Source organism: Acomys minous (genome assembly GCF_964271855.1).
Source record: "Acomys minous genome assembly, chromosome: 2".
NCBI classification, from domain to species: domain Eukaryota; kingdom Metazoa; phylum Chordata; class Mammalia; order Rodentia; family Muridae; genus Acomys; species Acomys minous.
In genome coordinates, this window is record NC_140484.1 from 21,023,654 (window position 1) to 21,041,967 (window position 18,314).

The following is an 18,314-nucleotide window of genomic DNA, read 5'->3' on the forward strand; positions in this document are numbered from 1 at the left end:
AAGGGCAAACTCAGATGCAGGCAGAGTTGACAGCCCAAACTCTGCCAATATAGGGTAGGCAAGTCCTCAATAGTGCCTGCCTTGCAAATATGTCTGCCATATATATTGGTCCAGAAGGCTGAAGATGGTGTTCCAACATTATTGAGAGTTTGGGCTGAGTATTTAGGTAGCAAACGGTGTCTGTCATCTTCTCATTTGGAAACCTACTAACCTGCTCTCCTGGTATACTCAGGTAATCAATTTTATTCCTTCTCGAGTCTCTCATGTGGTCGAAGACCATATAGTTTAGTTTTACAGTTAAGCTTATTTGTTTATATGTTAAGATGTGTTTAGGTCTAGATAGATGTTTTAATTTTATAATGATGTGATATGATATATATTGATTTACATTCAGAATTTTAGATACACCAAGATAGGAAAGATGTTTTTTCAAGGCTGCAAAATACAAATAGCCAAAACACTAAGAATGTTACATTTATATAATTCCTGATTGGATCACGGTTCTTCTTGCTGCAGGCAGTTTATTGTATATATGTGTAACAATATAAGTGTTTATGTTAAAAATAAAAAATATTTTTAAAAAGAATAAAGACTTTACCATTCCCCAGTGCTTAGCCAGTGACAGTGGACAAAATGACATTAGGTTGCTGCCTTTAACTCTTAGCACTGATCCAATCACAGTGAAACTCCATAACATTTGCACCTTGTGTACTTTTCTTTACATTGCCTTCTGGTGCCACATTAGCCTGGCAGCCATAAATTTGCACTATAACTCCCCTGTGAACATTGTTAGGCCTGAGAGTAGACATGAAGATTCCACATCTTTGCTGGAGATAGCACAGATCCTTGCCTTGGTCACAGAATTTGCTACAACTAAATTAGAGAGAAAAAAGTTGATGTTACATGTTCTTAGACCCGAGCTTACAGATGATGAACTTACAACTGCCCTAGTGTCAAGTGGAAACTGGTGCAGTCATAGAACACACACACCTTGCATCGTTCCTACCTTTAGAAGTACTTGTGGCAGTGAAATGAAGCTATGACTGAATTGGTCCTTAGGCCAAGGAATGTAACTTCAGAATATACCCCAGCCTTGACAACCCAGAACAATTAGGTGAGTGAGATAAACAATGAGCTTAAGGAATCCTCCCATCTCTTTCTCCTCAGGAATGGCATAGTAATCACAATCTGAATGCCTTGCCTTTTAGATGTGTACTGCCAGTTTAATTTAGGTCTTAGGCTTATGTGGCAAGCAGGCTACTGAGGTGCCTTCCCTGGCTCTTTCATATTACATCCTCTATACTTCTTATTATGTGCCCCAGAAGGAGGTGTTGAAAGTACTTTTTCTTTTATTTCTTACCTGATTTAAAAGAAAAGTCCGAGAAGAGAAAGAAAAAGCTATAAAAAGCTTATTATTAAAGAAATGCAAAATTATTGAGCTGAAGTACAGTGATAATATTTGTTCTATATTGAAATCATATTTAGCTTGAAATCAGTGACATGCCATCACAGGTTCTGGAGAAACTGAATAGTGGAAAATGTGTGTTCATAGGACCTTAGAGAATCAGAGAGAGAAAAAAGAAATGAAGAAGAGGCAGAGGGTGTCAATTGTAGAAAGAGCTGAATGAAGGCCTTAGGGTGACCACACATGGTGTCCCTGATGGGGGCAAATATCTGTCCTCAGACTGGAATGAAGCAGAGCTGGAAAACAGGAGGCACTGAGCCCAACCCCTTGAGCACTGGGTTTGTATCAATGTCTTTTGGGTGAACCAGAGATTTCAGCTTGAAGTTCTGTAAAATGGTGGTTAGGAATAGAAACAGCTCCATGCGTGCCAGGCCTTCTCCTGCACAAATCCGTTTCCCTGTGGGAAAAAATATCAAAGTAGGTAAGTATGCTTTGTTTACAAGTGTAAGCCTGAGACACACAATACTCTTAAGTAATGTTGTATATAAGGAGAAATTGTTCAGTTATTGAATGGTGGTTAGATAGCTGGATAGGTGAGAGGATACATAGGCAACCTGAGAAAGGTGGGTCACATTTAATTTGCAAATAGCATATGATGTTATGTGAATAGCAACAGCTACTGAAGTTAGATGCAGGGCATTCGAATAACAAGTTATCTTAACTGTTGAGTCATCTCTCAAAAACCCATTCTTACCTTTATAAAAATGGCCTACCCCAGCCAAAATTCTAGCAAGTTCTAGGAATGTGCTAACAAAGTCTCACTCTAACTGATGAACTATTGGCAGCTGATGTCTACTGGGAAAGGACAGCAAATTTAGTCGCTAATGTGGTCCCTGCTAGTTACCCAATCATCAATGGAGAGCTCTGTACCTATATGCACAATTGTACCTCTTAGAAGACTCAATGGGTTTATGAATTCAGGAGAGAGAATAGTCCTGAGGCTTATGGGAGGATTGGCGGGATATAGCGGGAGTGTACTTGCTTAAAACATATTAGGCAGATTTAAGAACATATTTTTAAATGCCCTACATTTTCTTGTTTCTGTTCTCTATCAGTGATGCCCTTTGCAGCAGCCACAGAGTCATCAATTAGAATGTTATTGCACTTTATACTTAATATGTGAGGGGTGAGAATATGAATGTAGTAACTGTTGCTTTCAGCCCTTTTGGCTACTGGTGTGTGATTCTCTCTCACTGCGTTAGTCCAAATGTATCATCATGTTCACTCATCTGTCTTTCTGACTGAACTTAATGTTTGGAGCTTTTCTGTGTTTGTAAAAACTTTTGTCAGTTTAACTGAGCCTGGAGGTGAGAAAGCAGAAAGGAGAATCAAGGAGCCAATTTACAATAATCATATCTCATCTATGAGTGAGTAAATGGTGAATGAAGTTTATGTTATGGAAAGAAGTAGTAAGAGCTTTGGAGTCTCTGTGGTGTGTCTAAAGAACGAATGGAAATGACACACACTCTAGTTTTCTTAACTTATCACAAATAATTGTGATAACTAAAGTCTCACTTCTTCATCTTGTTGGAGATGTTTTAACTGGGCACTGGGAATCATGCTCCCGATTATGTATTAATTGCAAGCCTAACAGCCTTATGGGAGCTACCACATAAGTATCAACATATCCTCAATATGCCTTCCCTGGGGCCAGTTTTTGCTCACTAGTCTTATGCTAACTTAATGCAAGCTAGTGACATTTGGGAACAGGGAATCTCAACTGAGGCAATGCCTGAACAGATTAGCCTGTAGGCAAACATGTGGGGGAATTTGTGATTTATGATTCATGTGAAAGACTCCTGCTCACTATGGGTAGTTCTACTTCTGGGTTGGTGGTCTTGGTTGTCATTAGAAACAAAGGTGAGGGAGCAGGAGGTGAACAGAACTCCTCCCCATCAATTCCAGACTCCAGGTTCCTGTCTTGAATTCCTTCCCAAACTTTCCTATTTGGACTACAAGGTCATTGGACTGCAAAATTGATTTTGATCATGTCATTTTATCATAAAAATGAAACCATAATTCAGACACAGGCAAATGAGTTTGTATTACCTGTTGAGAAAGGCATGAAGTAGTCACTTTTCTTAAAATTCCCTTCCTCATCTAGAAAGTGGCCAGGGTCAAACATCTCTGGGTTAGGGAATTCCTTCTTGTCGTTCAGCACTGATGACAGTGATGCTATTACTGTTGTTCCCTGCAACAAGGTTCTCAAGTTACACATGAATCAGACACTTACGACATGAAAGTAAAATAACCCAGTTCACCTTCTGCTCCAAAGAAAGAGTTAAGTGCAAAGAAGAACAAGAACATCTTACACAGAGAGCAGGTAAGGAGCAGTGAGGACTGTGAGGCCAATCACAGTGCTGTGGCAAAGGTGCCTTCAATGACACTTACAGTCAGCACATGTGTGTTGGGTGCTAATGCTGCTGATTCTGTTCTCCTTAGCCTCAGTTTTCAGCATGTTTATCTCACCAATTGTTGTTCGAGTTAATTATGTGGCCTTCCTCACAAGTGTGGTAGACTACGGCTCCAAATTGAGCATTGTGTTTTGTGTGGATGGAAATGAACAAAGATTACTGAAGGAAAATATACTAAGTTTACAATGATAAATATCATTATTTCAATTTTGCAAAACTCATATGTACATATATAATCATGTCATAGTGGTCTTTACTCACTTACACAGACATGCTGTGATTTCTTGGGGAGACCCACAATGTATATGATCTGGTGAGTGTCTCTTGGGAGACAGCAATTTTCATGCAGAAATTTTTGACAGTTATCCTGTTGATCAATATAAAGATGAATTTTCATAAACTAATGCTTTTAAGATTAAGTAATTATTTTTACATAATTCCTGATTTGATTGAAATAATTTTAGAATGTTAAGGCAGTTGGTAAAAAGTTAAAGGAGGTGGTTTAAATTGTTTTTCCAGAAAGATATAACAAAATTGAGTAGGATAAATATGAGTAGAATTTTCCCCCTGCCTTGTAGAACAATGAAGGCTGCATAGGTAGAAAAGAAGTACAGTGAGCCTTCATGCATTACAGGCATGTACCTGTATTCAAAAGAGAAAATAGGCTTGGGACAAGTTAATCATCAAAGAAGGCATTCATTCCAAGTTGGGTCTGATTTCCTGGGTCTTGTGATCTAGGGATGTGTTCACAGGTATTGGTGTGCATAGTGAAAAGTAGGTTTATGAATAAAGAGTGAACAATTCTATTAAAATATAAGAATAGAGAATAGATGATTAGACAGTTTAGTTGAACAAGACTTCGACAATAGCATGTCTTACAGATGATCTGTTATTTGTTAAATACAAATTGTCTTCAGCTAAGCATAAGACTAACCTTTCTGCTGTAGACGTACCTTGCTTAAGTTTTATTAATCAACGACAAAAGAACTATTGTTTTGGGTTACAATGAACTTATGGAGAGACAGATAAATGGGAAATGTTTAATTATTTATACGTTTCCAAAGAAAAAATGCATAATCAATAATCCTATTTTAATTTCCTACTGTGTGATGATTTTAATCTCTCTTAAATACCTTCTAGGGGGATTTTTTTTGGGGTAGTATGCAATTTGTGCCTATGAGGTAATCATTTTTCTTACATAGAGAATTTTTCTTAGGTGCTATAAAAAGTCTAAAATAAAAAATATAGTTTTGGACCTTGTTTAAGTTTGCTTCATCCACTAAGTGTGTGTGTGTGTATCTATCTGTTTGTGTGCATATGTGTGTATACCTGTGTATCTGTCTGTGTGCATGTGTATGTATGTATAGGTGTGCGTTTTCCTACTTTTTACCAGCTTTGGGGGGCTTGAAAGATGGTCCAGTTCCCTGTGGGGGAGATAAGTCTCCACCTGGAGACAATTTGGTACACCTGGTTCCATTTGGTAGCCTCCTGGGAAACCTGGCTCCACGCATTTCTCAGCTTTTTTCTTGGTAGCCTGCTTGGTAAACCAGGCTCCTCTTGGCACCCTGCTTAGACACCTGGCTCCTTGAGAGAATGTGTTTCTTAGCTTTTCACTTGGTAGCCAGCTTGGTAGAGCTGGCTCCCTTGGCAGCCCACTTGGCAACCCAGCACCATGAGAAGCCATGTTTCTCAGCTTTTCTCCTGGTAGACAGCTGGGTAAACCCGTCTCCACTTGCTACCCTGCCTGGTAACCTAGCTACTTGAGAGGGCATGTTTCTGCACCAGTTCTTAGCTTTTTTTCTGAACAGCCACCTCGAACACCAGGCTCCATGAGAGGGCACTTTTCAGTGTCGCCTGGCTGATTTACCTGGAGGCAGGCTCTCAGTTTTTTCCTTTTTCTCTTCTTGGTAGCAGCTCAGCTTTCTACTTGCTATCTGGCTCTAGGCACGTTTCCATGCCACCTAGCTGGTTTTATCTCTTGGCACTTGGCCCTATTTTTCTCTTGGTAACTAGCTCAGTTTTTCTCTTTGTAACTAGCTGAATGTGACTATGTGTATTTGTACTCTTGTTAATGTTTGGTCATTGGGGACACTTTGATGAAATGAGGCAGACAGCTTCTAGCCCACTGGACTTAGTTCTGGTTTGGTTTAAGAAAACTAAATCCAGAGCACCCAATTTGTCCCACAATGTGACAAGATGCCAATGTCTTACTACCTGGGTGCACCATAAAATTTGATTTGTGCTTTGTATTTTTGTCTTTGTGTGACTCTTGTGACTAAAAATCTTTTGTAAGACATCCAGACCAGGTCTGGTGAGTTTGGTTTCTGGCAGAACTTAACAGAGCCCTTTGACTCTCAGGACAGTCCAACATTCTAAATTTTGGTTCTTTTCTCTCAGCATACTGGTACATTTCTCTTTGTGTGGTCCTTTTGTGTTTCTGTTTGCTTGTAACTGTCTCTGTTCTAGAAATGAGCCAACTTAAGAAACAGATCCCCAACAATACTAAGCTTATAAAAGATAAAATTTAAAACAATGTTTATTGAATAAAGATTTTGTCTGTTTATCTTAAATATATTAATCTATGTGGCCACAATATGTTTGATTCAACTTGTTTTATTTAAATGTATAAATTTATTGTGTTCTGTACACCTTGATTATAAATTCAAATTACTGGTTATTAAAAATGGTTAAATATCACCATGCAATTCCACATACATCTGTGATAAACTATTGAAAATGGCTAGCATAATTTACCAGCATATTTAAAGAACAAGTGATCAAACAATTGTTTCTACAAACAATACAAAAAGAAATGCAAAAGAATTAGAAAATTATTTGTAGGTTTCTAGGACCCTCTGATCCTTTTACTTTGCCATTCTCCCATGCTTGTCTCATCTAGAGTCCCAATAGGATGTCCTCCCCACTGTACCAGTTTCCTGATAATTGAAGGCTTTCATGTGACATGCCCCTTAGGCTAATATGCAGACATAAGTGAGTATATACCATTTAAATCCTTCTGCTTCTGGGTTAACTCACTCATTATGATCATTTCTAGCTCAATTCATTTATACACAAATTTTGGGAATTCCTTGTTTTTAATAGCTGAAGAGTATTCCATAGTGTATATGTACCACAGTTTCTTTATTCATTCTTCTATTGATGGACACTTATGATAGGCAGATTTGGACTCAGGGGTCCCCTTCAACTAAGGCACCAGCCAAGGACAATACAGGCTGTAAACTTTAAACCCCTACCCTGATCTAGCCAATGGTTAGAACATTCTCCACCGTAGAGTGGAGAGTTGGATATGACATTCTCATGTACTCTGGTGCCTCATATTTGACCATTTTCCCTGGAGGGGGAGACCTGGTGGCAATCAGGGGAAGGACAGCAGGTTAAGAAGAGACTTGATACCATATGAGCATATACAGGGGGAGGAAATCCCCCTAAGGAACAGTCATAGGGGAGGGGTATAAGGGGAAAAATGGGAGGGAGGGAAGAATGGGAGGAGACAATGGATGGGATAACCATTGAGATGTAACAAGAAGTAATTAATAAAATAATATTTATCTTGGAAAAAAGAACACATTAATAAAAAAAGGAATTAGAAAATTACAACAACATACCATTAATTGTTCAATGAAAGTCTAAGGAGATATTTCCAAACTACATCATTGAGAAGAAAATATTACACAGAAATTTATGGATGAAATGAAGAATTCAGGATATAAGCCCCTTCCAATTAATTGGTACCTTTCCAACAATGCTAAAAATTCCTGAGGAATATTTGGGCAAACTGACAAAAAGTTGGAAAATAAACATGGGAAAATAAACACCTAAGTTTTACTCAAATATTTGCAAAGCAGAGCAAATGTGGAAGTGCCGCTACCATGTGTCTGACTGCTGTAGGGCTGCCATTCCAAACATGAAACAGTATAAGACACCTATAGCTTAGTGTGACTGGGAGCACTGGAGCCACCCTGTGAACCTGGGAGCATCAGAACACAAATATCAAGCAAAGGGACAAGCTTACCTTGGGGATGAAGTAGTTCCTAAATTTAATGTCACAGGTCACTGCGTGGGGTACGCTGGTGGGAAGCAGGTCGATGAATCTCTGGACCTCATGAATCATGGCATCTGTGTAGGGCATGTGGCTCCTGTCCTGCATGCAGGGCCTGCGGTGTCTGCCAACCACACGTTCAATCTCTTCCTGGACTTTAGCTAGTGGGTCACCAGGAGAAATGTTGGACAAGAATGAAAGGGCAATGTTTTCCCAACAATGTGGGCTTATCTAAGGAATAATAAAGGTATCCTAAAGTGTTATTTATTAATAGAAAAATTAAGAGCCCACTATTGAGTAAACACACACACACACATACACACAACACACACACACACACAACTGTTGTACTCATACCATGCTCCTACTAAATAGTTCAACTTGTGTGTATGTTTGTGCCTAAGTGTCTGTGTGTATGCACATATTGTACATGTGTATTTACATACATTTACTCAGGCATTGGGTGCAGGGTGACAGTCTCAGATGTCATTCTTCAGAAGTTATTCCCTCTGTATTTTCTCATGGTCTGATAGCCTAGAATGAATTGATTAGGCTAGATTCGATGGCCAGTAAACACCCCGGGTTCTGTTTCCATTTCTCCAGTGCTGAGATTAAAGACATGTGCCACTATGTCAGGCATTTTTACATGTGTTCTGGGGTATATGCCATGTTTTTTATATTCATGCAAGGCAACACAGGGCATGAAATTGTGCCTCAGATATTTGTCAAAATGCAATATTTATTTTTAAACATGTGTGTGCATGTGCAGCTTGAAATGTTACTGTAGCTCTCTTCTTACTATGAAAATTACCTGATTCAAGTAACAACTATTTGTATTCTCTAGAATTCTCAATCTGGGGGATAAAGCAATATGCCAATGGTGCCTTGTAGTGAATGTAAACATGTTTTTGTTTTGATCCCAAGTGTGGAATGTAAGACAGACTTGTGTAAGGGTGTATGGTGTTTTCCCACTGGAAGCAGACTTGTGAGAGAACAGGAGATGTTTGCCCATTGTAAGAGGAACCACATCTTGCCAGGGCATGATCTTTGCCATCTGATAAATATCCTAGTAAGGAACCTGAGAGGATGTAGGAGGTTGGGCAGGTGTTTTTTTGGTTTCATTTATTTTTATTTTTTAATTTTTTGTTGGATGTTCATCACTTTATTTCAAGATGCTCTGAGAGAGAACCACTCCAGTGAACTCTTTGAGGCTCCATGTTACAGCTGCTGCTCCAGGTTCCAGCTGCTGTTTTGGGTTCCAGCAGCTGTGGTTGCAGTCACCTTCACAGAATTGCTGGTTTGCAGCTTAACTGGTCAATTGGAATCCTGATGACTATTCCAGTGGAATATCTCCAAGGGACTGAGTCTAAATAGGTCTATTACCTATTAAGCTCTTTTCTCTTCTATCTAGGGTAGGTGAGTTGGAAGGGAGGTATAAGTGTTAAAGAATCTCAAATAAAATAGGTTTGAAAAAGTTCAAAGCCTATAGTGCCCAGTACAAATCACCTACCAAGGAACCAGACCCTAGACTAACTTTGATAGCTTTTTCTACAGCTGTGTTCTCTTTATTTTTCTCAGCCACCCTCCTCATTACAGCCAGGGTAATAGAATGCTAAATACTGAGATTCTGAATAACAACATGCAGGACACTAGAAACATCTTCTCAACATCTTATAGGAACACCATGGTTCATCACCTGTGTCCTCCTCACCTGTGACATGTGGGTGCTTCAGCAGGAGCAGGAGAGCATATCTCACTGTTGTGCTTGTTGTCTCTGTTCCACCAGTAAACAAATCAGTCACTATTGCTGCCAGGTGCTCATGTATATTGTTCAACAGTTGATTGTGCTTTTCCTAAGAATGTTTGATACAATAATATAAATGTTATTATTGGAACACTGAAATACAAGACTTTATTTCATGGATAACACAGAATCTATAATTACATAGTGGTGGTGGCCTTATTTCAGAGACTGTGGGACAAATGGTACAAATTTTATTTTTTTGTATTTATGCTTCATCTTCATTTAAAGTTGCATTCCCAAGACGGTCTGCTTATCTGTGTGTGTGTGTGTGTGTGTGTGTGTGTGTGTGTGTGTGTGTGTGCATGTGCGTGTGTGTGTGTGTGTGTGTGTCTATAATGCTTCATGTTTAAATGCAAAGAAAATACAAAGAAAAGCTATTTTGTCTATTTATTCTCTATTTTCTCTTGTTAAAACATCTAAAAGAAAGTATGTTTTCATGTTATATCTTCTCTGGACATAGGAGACTCATTTATGAGAAGAAATTCTTTTTGGAATAAGAACATAGGCAGGCCTTGACCTTCACATTTATCTCTCTTCTGCTCTATCAACACTGAATTACACAAAGTCTCTTTGTACTTGAGTTCAATACATTCTTGATTTCCCTAATCATTCATAACTAGATTCCTTTTTATTTTAAAGAAACATAATTTAAGTTAATATCCAGAGAAAAATTACAGAGATAATACTAGCCATGACATGACTTTTATGATAAATTTGCTATGAAATATTTATTAAAGTTATTCAAAGACTCATATAGCTGTCAAAATGTGGAAAAAATAAGGGATCACAGCTAGCAAGATTATATCTACACAGTAAATATGACCTGAGTCTTTTCCTTATGGTGGTCAATTAGCAACATGGTCTGTGGAATAGAGATGGAATAAGTGACTGTCCAAAATGAGGAGATATAGGTCATGTAGAAAGAGTGAGAACGTTTGATATCCCTCAAGGGACAATAGACAGACTAAGAGTAATGAAACTCACGAACTTGAGAAGATGATGTCCTACAGACCTATTAACAAGGATACAGCTTTAAAAGTTCTGACATGAGATGATAAATAAAACATCATAATCATTTCTAAATATCAAATTGATTATGATTTAATAATCTCTAGAAGGCATCCAATGCAAATAACATTGTATAATCAACACTATTAAAACTGTGTATTGCTACCTGCCAGACAAAGGCACTCGACATGTCCCTTTAAAATGTAGCTTCATGTCATTTTCTAAACATAAATGTGGCATTGCATGTATATAAATTAACCTCAAATTACTCCAAAGTTTTACACTGAAAAACTAATAATTTAATTTCCATATGTTGAAATGCATATGGAATACAGTGCTGCAATTGTGGCAGTTATATCTCATCTGTAACCTACATTGTCTATGTGGATTTAAGGATTGCTTAATAATAGATGCTATAACTGGGAACCTAGACAACTATTCTAGTGAGGTAATAGGTCACAAACTAGTAAAATTTTAAACTGTACTATAAAGAATTTTCCTAATACCAACAGATACTTTTCATTTCTCAGCAATAAAGCTTCTTTATGGATCAAATGGAGAATGAATCACCTAGTCAAATTGCAAAGTGGAACTGACTATGGAAATTCTTGCCCTGATTTATAGCATCTACAATACCACTCTTACATTAAAAACTCAGAGTACATCTTAGAAGAAGAGAAAGATTTAAGAGCCATAGAAACAGGAAGTCTGCTGTAAGATTGCTTCTTCAAGATATGAAAGAGAAGCTACCTCCACGAAAATCTCCAAAATACGGATGGTAAACTAGACCTGAACAAGAATAACATTAGTTGAAATGATGATGTTGCAGTGAAAAATTGCAAGGGGATTCTACCCAAGCCAATAAAATTAAGGCAATTAAAAAGTTTCTCAGAGTTATCCCATCTTAAATGGTCAGCCTTAAAATATACACATAGAACACTAAATCAACTCAGAGATATATATATATATGTATATATATAATTGTATATATATTAAATAAACATACATCAAACACACACATACCCCCTGCAATAATAACAAAATTATGATACTGTTCATTTCAAAGGACACTCAGGATCATGGCAAATGTTGGTAGAAGGAAGTAAGCAGATGTGACATAATTATATTTTATTTATATTTTTATAATTATATTTCATTTAAATAAAGTATTTTAAAATTTTATATTGATATCCTTTAAGTATTTTGAACAAAAATGTACTAAATTAAGGTAGAGAAAATGAATACCTCACTAAAAGCCAACAATAAGTTTAAAAATAAATGTAAACAGATATTAGAAATCACTTGACCAAAATATAAAAACCCAACTTTCACAATATTGGCATAGAAGCAAGAAAAAAAAGCACAGAAAAAGCATTAAAAATGTTCTCTCGAGTATCTTAGAAGAAATATAGAGAAGGAGATGCCAATCTAGGTAGAAAAGGTCCACAGAAATACATAAAATCGGAAAAGAATCTGTTCATGAGATACTATAATCAAAACATTAAAATCAGAGATTAGAGAAATGGCAAAAAAAAAAAAAAGCCTCGACAAAGATCAAATAACTCCTAAAAGCAGGCACATCAGAATAGTATCTAGTTATAGAACATTAACGTTTCAATCCAGAGGGTTTCAGAATGATGTGTTCCAGTTTTTGAAATACAATTTACAATTCAGAATTTTATGTCCAGTAACACTGTACATTAAAATAGAAGAACTATGATCTTCCCATGATAAAACTAAAGTAAGGAATTAATAACCAATCCAGCTCTTCAGAGGATACTGGAGGGAATGCTTTGGTTTGAAGAACTGGATCAAAACAAGCAAACTATTGCAGAGAATAAATAAACAAATCCAGAACAGGTAATCAAAAATATATGTGAAAACAATAAAAATAACCACAAATAACAGGTGGTTATTTCAATATATATTTCAATAGCTCTAATTACCCTATATAGAGACACAGGTGTACCCACTTTCATAAAGGAAATATTATTATACCAGAAACCATGGATTGACCCAATCACAATGATGGTGAGTGACTCTGGCACCTCATTCTCATCAATAGACATCATCTACACAAACATTAATCTAAGAAACATTATTTTCTTAAATCAAATGGTCCTAGGAGACATCTAAAGAACATTCCAACCAAACACTGAAGAATAAACATTCTTCTCAATAGCCAAGACTTAACTTCCCATTAGGACACTACAATTTTCAACAAATATAGGTAAACTGAAATAAACCTCTGCATTCTCACAGAACAAAATGGAGTAAAGGTGATTACTAACAGCAAAGGAAAGTATATAAACTCATTTTACAAACCTAAATAATGTACTACCACACAGAGTGACAATTGAGTCAAGGAAGCAATCAAGCAGGAAATTAATCTTTGTTTAGAATTGCATCTAGAGAGTCACATTTGCAGTTAAAAGCACCTTTTTCTCTTAATAAAGATGTGTGTTTGTCCACAGCACCCTCATGGTGGCTCACAACCATTTTAACTCTAGTTTCGGGCAGTCTGAAGAACTCTTCAAATCTCTCTGGGCACCAGGCATACAAATGATGCACATACAAACATGCACACACAAATAAACCAATGTACATAAATCTAAAATTATTTCTAAATTGTATAAGGTAAAAAAACCCACATTGACACATCTGTGGCACACGTGAAGGCACTCCTGAGAGGAATGATTACAGGGGCGAGTGCCTATATGAAAAGGTTTGAGTGTCTCAATTGGTAACTCAATCCTGCACTGGAAGGCTTAAGAAACAAGAACCAACATATCCTTCAAAAAGTAGATGGGAAGAGGTAATTAATATCAGGGCTTAAATTAATAAAATAGTAGTTAACAACTAAAAACAATTCAAAGAATCAATGCAACAAGAGTTGCTTTTTTGATAACATTACCATGAATCTGAAGAGAGCAGAGCAGAGTATATTGGAGGCTTTGGTGGAAATGAATGGATACAAGTAATGTTGAAAAAATTATAATCTAAAAAAAAGTTAAATGAAAAAGGAGCAATTATCAAGAGTGACAAGACTGTAGCTAACCTATCCAAAAATAAGAGAGAAAAGCACAAATTAATAAAATCACAGAAGAAAAGAAGACATCCCAAAATAAGCTACGGATGTATGGAGAACCATAAGGACATATTTTTAAAATTATATTCTACTAACTCAGAAAAGTTAAAAATGGATCAATTTTAGATGCAGTGACTTACCAACATTAAAGCAAAATGAAAGGAATAATTCCAACAGCGGTATAACAACTAATGCAATAGTATTGACAAAAATTCTCCTACATACAGAAACCTTCGTGCTCATTGGATTCAGTGCAAATTCTACCAGTTCTTCAGCGAAGTAACAACACAAGTACTTCACAAGTTACTTCATAAAACAGTAAGGAAGTAAAATTTTTTAGTTGTTTGTAGAAATCCAATATTACCCTAATAACCCAAGCCAGACCAAGACCCAAGGAAAAAGCGAAAATTATAGGCTAATGTCTATGGTTAACAAGTTGCCAAAATTCTGAATAAAGTATTTACATGTTGAATTCAAGGTCACTACGAAGGGATCATCTACCATGATTAAATCAGTTTAATTTTCAGAGATGCAAGGGAACTGAAACATATGTAATCTATCATGAAAATAGATTCAGAGACAGTAATCACACGATCCTTTTTTCATTTGAATCCTATTTCCTACTATAGTGTGTTCTGAATATGAAAGAACCACTGCCCTCATGAACTCAAAGAAAGTGTGATTCCCTTCACAAGATCTGCTCAAGAACAAGCCAGTCAACTTTCCTGCCTAGACAGAAAAGGGTAGTATGAACTTCAATCCTGTGTGAGGATCAGGTATTGATTTCTAAAAGAAAAAGAGTTCATTTTCTTAAAGAGAATAGCTCTTAATAGGTCTACCACCTTTCAGTGGAGGAACCTACTCCCAGAATAAATGACAGCATGAACTAAATTTGATGTTTTATTAAATAAAAATGTAAAATATGACAAGAATTTGGACAGAGATTGGAAGGTGGAGATGGAACCGAAGCACATAAAAGGATAGAAGAGTTGGAAGTGAATACTATCCAAACAATTCTGACATTCTCAAAAAAAAATTAATGAGAATAGCTAAAAATGAAATGAACATGTAGAGTTTGTCTTATAAAGGAATATTAATTCAAAAAGTCATAGATTGTTAATTTTGCATACATCAAAAAAGTAACCTCCAACAATCATCAAGCAGACTCTCCAAAGAATAATGGACATTTTTATGATAAAAGTATAAAATTCACGATAACTAGTAGTCAATAACATTGAAAGCATCTATAAAGAGATCAATTAACTGGGAAATAAATCACTTTTAAAACACTAGAAATATAAACATAGAAAACATGCAGAGGACACTATGTTTGGCGCATGAGTCCCCCTCGAAAAAAAGGACGGATGTTAGTTTTGCCCAATATTGGCAAAATTAGTGGCATCAAGGTCATATAAAGCATGAATAAAATCCCATATAAAGCAAGGAAGAAAACACCCAAAGCTAATAAATTATATCAGCAAATTTTAAAGCTAAAATTGAACTTACTTGCAACTCTCTCCAACAGTATTTAGTGAACCAAAGTGAAATAAAAAGATAAATATATGTAGTGGTGAGAAAAGACTTAAGATAGCATAAACAAAGACATGAAAGATGTACACACTTAAAACATTTGTGATGCTAAGAAAAAATATCTAAGTAGGTGAAAAACTACCTCATGCAAAAGTAGAGGAGAATGGAATAGTTTTAAAATGGGCATAATACTTATCAAACAAATCTGAAGAACCACGTTAATCTGTACTAAAGTTCAAATGGGAAAGAAAATACACAAATGAAACTGTGGAGAAAAATCTGAATCCCCAGATGTAGAAACCTCCTACAGACTACAAAAATGAAAGCAGCATGGTGTTGCTGCACAGATAAGCATAAAAATAAAAAAACAATGATATTCAGATGTGCACAAACTCATGTACAGCCCTAACTGCCTTACATATAAAATAAAAATGTAAAAACAAAATATAAAGGATCTTTTAGGTAGTAAATTGTATCTTGTTTGCACAAGATTTGAGCTGTTCTTCACAAAAATTATTATGAAATTACCATTGGAGTCAGAAACTCCAAGAACACAGAAAATGAAAACATGCCACCATATCTTAAAACTCATAAGTAAATTTAATAGCTGAGTAGTATTCCATAGTGTAAATGTACCACCGTTTCTTTATCAACTCTTCTACTGAGGGACACATAGGCTGTTTCCATGTGTGGTTATTATGAATAAAGCAGCTATGAACATGGTTGAGCATATGTCCCTGTTGTGTGGTAGTGCATCTTCTGGGTATATTCCAAAGAGTGGAATATCTGGCTCTTGAGGAAGCCCTATTCCCATTTTTTTCTTAGAAAGCGCCAGATAGCTTTCCAAAGTGGCTGTACTATTTTGCATTCCCACCAGAAACGAAGGAGTGCTCCTCTTTCTCCACATCCTCACCAGCATGTGGTGTCAGTTGAGTTATTGATCTTAGCCATTCTGATGGGTGTAAGATGGAATCTCAGTGTTGTTTTGGTTTGCATTTCTCTGATGACTAAGGAGGTCGAGCATTTCTTTTAAGTGTTTCTCAGCCATTTGATATTCCTCTGTTGAGAATTCTCTGTTTAGTTCTGTGCCCCATTTCTCTATTGGGTTATTTGGTTTGGTGGTGTTTAATTTCTTGAGTTCTTTATTTATTTTGGATATTAGACCTTTGTCAGATGAAGGGTTGGTGAAGATCTTTTCCCAGTCTGAATACTACTCAGCTATTAAAAGCAAAGAATTTTCAAAATTTGTGGACAAACGGATTGAACTAGAAATGATCATAATGAGTGAGTTCACCCAGAAGCAAAAAGAGTTAAATGGTATATACTCACTTATATCGAGACACTAGTCCAAGGGGTACGTCCCCATGAAAAACTTTACCTACCAGGAAAGTGGGTTAGAGGGGAGGACATCCTATTGAGACTTTAGGTGTGAGAAGTCTGGGAGAATGAGGAAATAGAAGAATCCAGAGGGTCCTGGAAAACTACAGGCAGGTCTGGGCCCTGGGGTCCTCCCCAAACTATGGCACCAGCTAAGATAAATATAGGCAGTAAACTTTGAACCCCTACCCAGACTAGCCGATGGACAGGACATTCTCCACCATTAAGTGGAGAAGGACATCTGACTGTCACACAAACTCTGGTTCCCCCTGTTTGACTATGTCCCTTGGTTGGGGACACCTGGTGGCACTCAGAGGAAGGATAATAGGTCACCAAGAAAAGACTTGATATCCTATGAGCATATACAGGGGGAGGAGGTCCCCCTCAGTCACAGACATAGGGAAGAGGAGTAGGGGGGAAATGGGAGGGAGAAAGGAATGGGAGGATACAAGGGATGGACTAACAACTGAGATGTAATATGAATAAATTAATAAAAAATAAAGTACATTTTTAAAAAGTAAATTTAAAGGATGCAGAATGGTCAAAAAGTCAAGCAAATAAAAGTAGCAAAGTTGAGGAACTCACATTTTAAATAGTGCTAAAGTGTTTCAGAAACAAATACCTTGGGTCACTGGACCACTAGCAAAGGTCACAAGCAGAGATAAAGGGAACAGAACTGATTCCTGCCAATAAACATGAATGTTTATGATCAGTTTTTTAAATGAATGTGTTATAGGAACTGTATGTATCTGTGTTCTTTTCTAAATTACACATGCCAACATTAAACATTGACAGCATATCCAAATAATACCCATCACTGAGCCAAATTCATTGGAAACTATACTCAGAGCTTCACTTGTTCTTCTACCCACTGTTTCCATGGTATAGCTCTCCACAAACCATTCAGTCGCTTTGTAGGCACCTGTAGAGTCTATCGGCACAAGTATGTAAGATCAGATTTAATCTATATTAAGTCTATATTATATCTATATCAAAATTTATGCAAGTATCACAACTGGGTGAAGACGATGCCTATGTTCATGTTAAGACAGGACAGTTTATGGTTTATGATTACAGTGGAATTTGTTTCATCTTATCTGCCTTGATACTCACCAGATTGTTTTAATTTTTCTTTTTTGTTTGTAATTTAAAGGCCATGGCCAATGTGCTCAATAAACAAATTCACTCTATTTCTCCAGGGATACTTAAGCAAAATAATACTAAATTGTTTTTCAAATGATATTTATGGTAAATTAACAAATATTCAATGAGCTATAATAAACTTGATCAATTCAGTAATTGTATAAGTGTATTTTCACCCTTTACCTGTCTTCCTTTAATTAGAAAATAATCAATAAAGTCCCGAGGATTTGTAACATCCACAGATTCTTCATGTTCTTTTATTTTCTCCAAAAGGTAACTTTTGATACAAGCAAAATTTTTAAAAAATGTATTATGACTTCCTGGACAAAAATCAAGGAGAATAGGAAATGCATTGCAAACCTACAAGGAAATGCAACATTTACTAAATGAATACCTCAAAATGAATATATATATATATATAACAT

The 18,314-nt window shown here is 36.5% G+C and overlaps 1 protein-coding gene across 1 annotated transcript in view; it reads right to left on the bottom strand.

The window, feature by feature from the left end:
- Nucleotides 1–492: 492 nt before the first annotated feature.
- LOC311592473 (uncharacterized protein) overlaps nt 493–18,314 on the bottom strand; it is a 64,425-nt gene continuing 46,603 nt past the window's right edge. The window contains exons 14-18 of the mRNA XM_084772924.1: nt 18,073–18,249; nt 9,651–9,792; nt 7,913–8,100; nt 3,515–3,656; nt 493–1,862 (exon numbers count right to left, since the gene is read on the bottom strand). Of these exons, the coding sequence (XP_084629050.1) occupies nt 1,681–1,862; nt 3,515–3,656; nt 7,913–8,100; nt 9,651–9,792; nt 18,073–18,249 (831 nt within the window). The 3' untranslated portion in view covers nt 493–1,680. The remainder of the gene's footprint in view (nt 1,863–3,514; nt 3,657–7,912; nt 8,101–9,650; nt 9,793–18,072; nt 18,250–18,314) is intronic.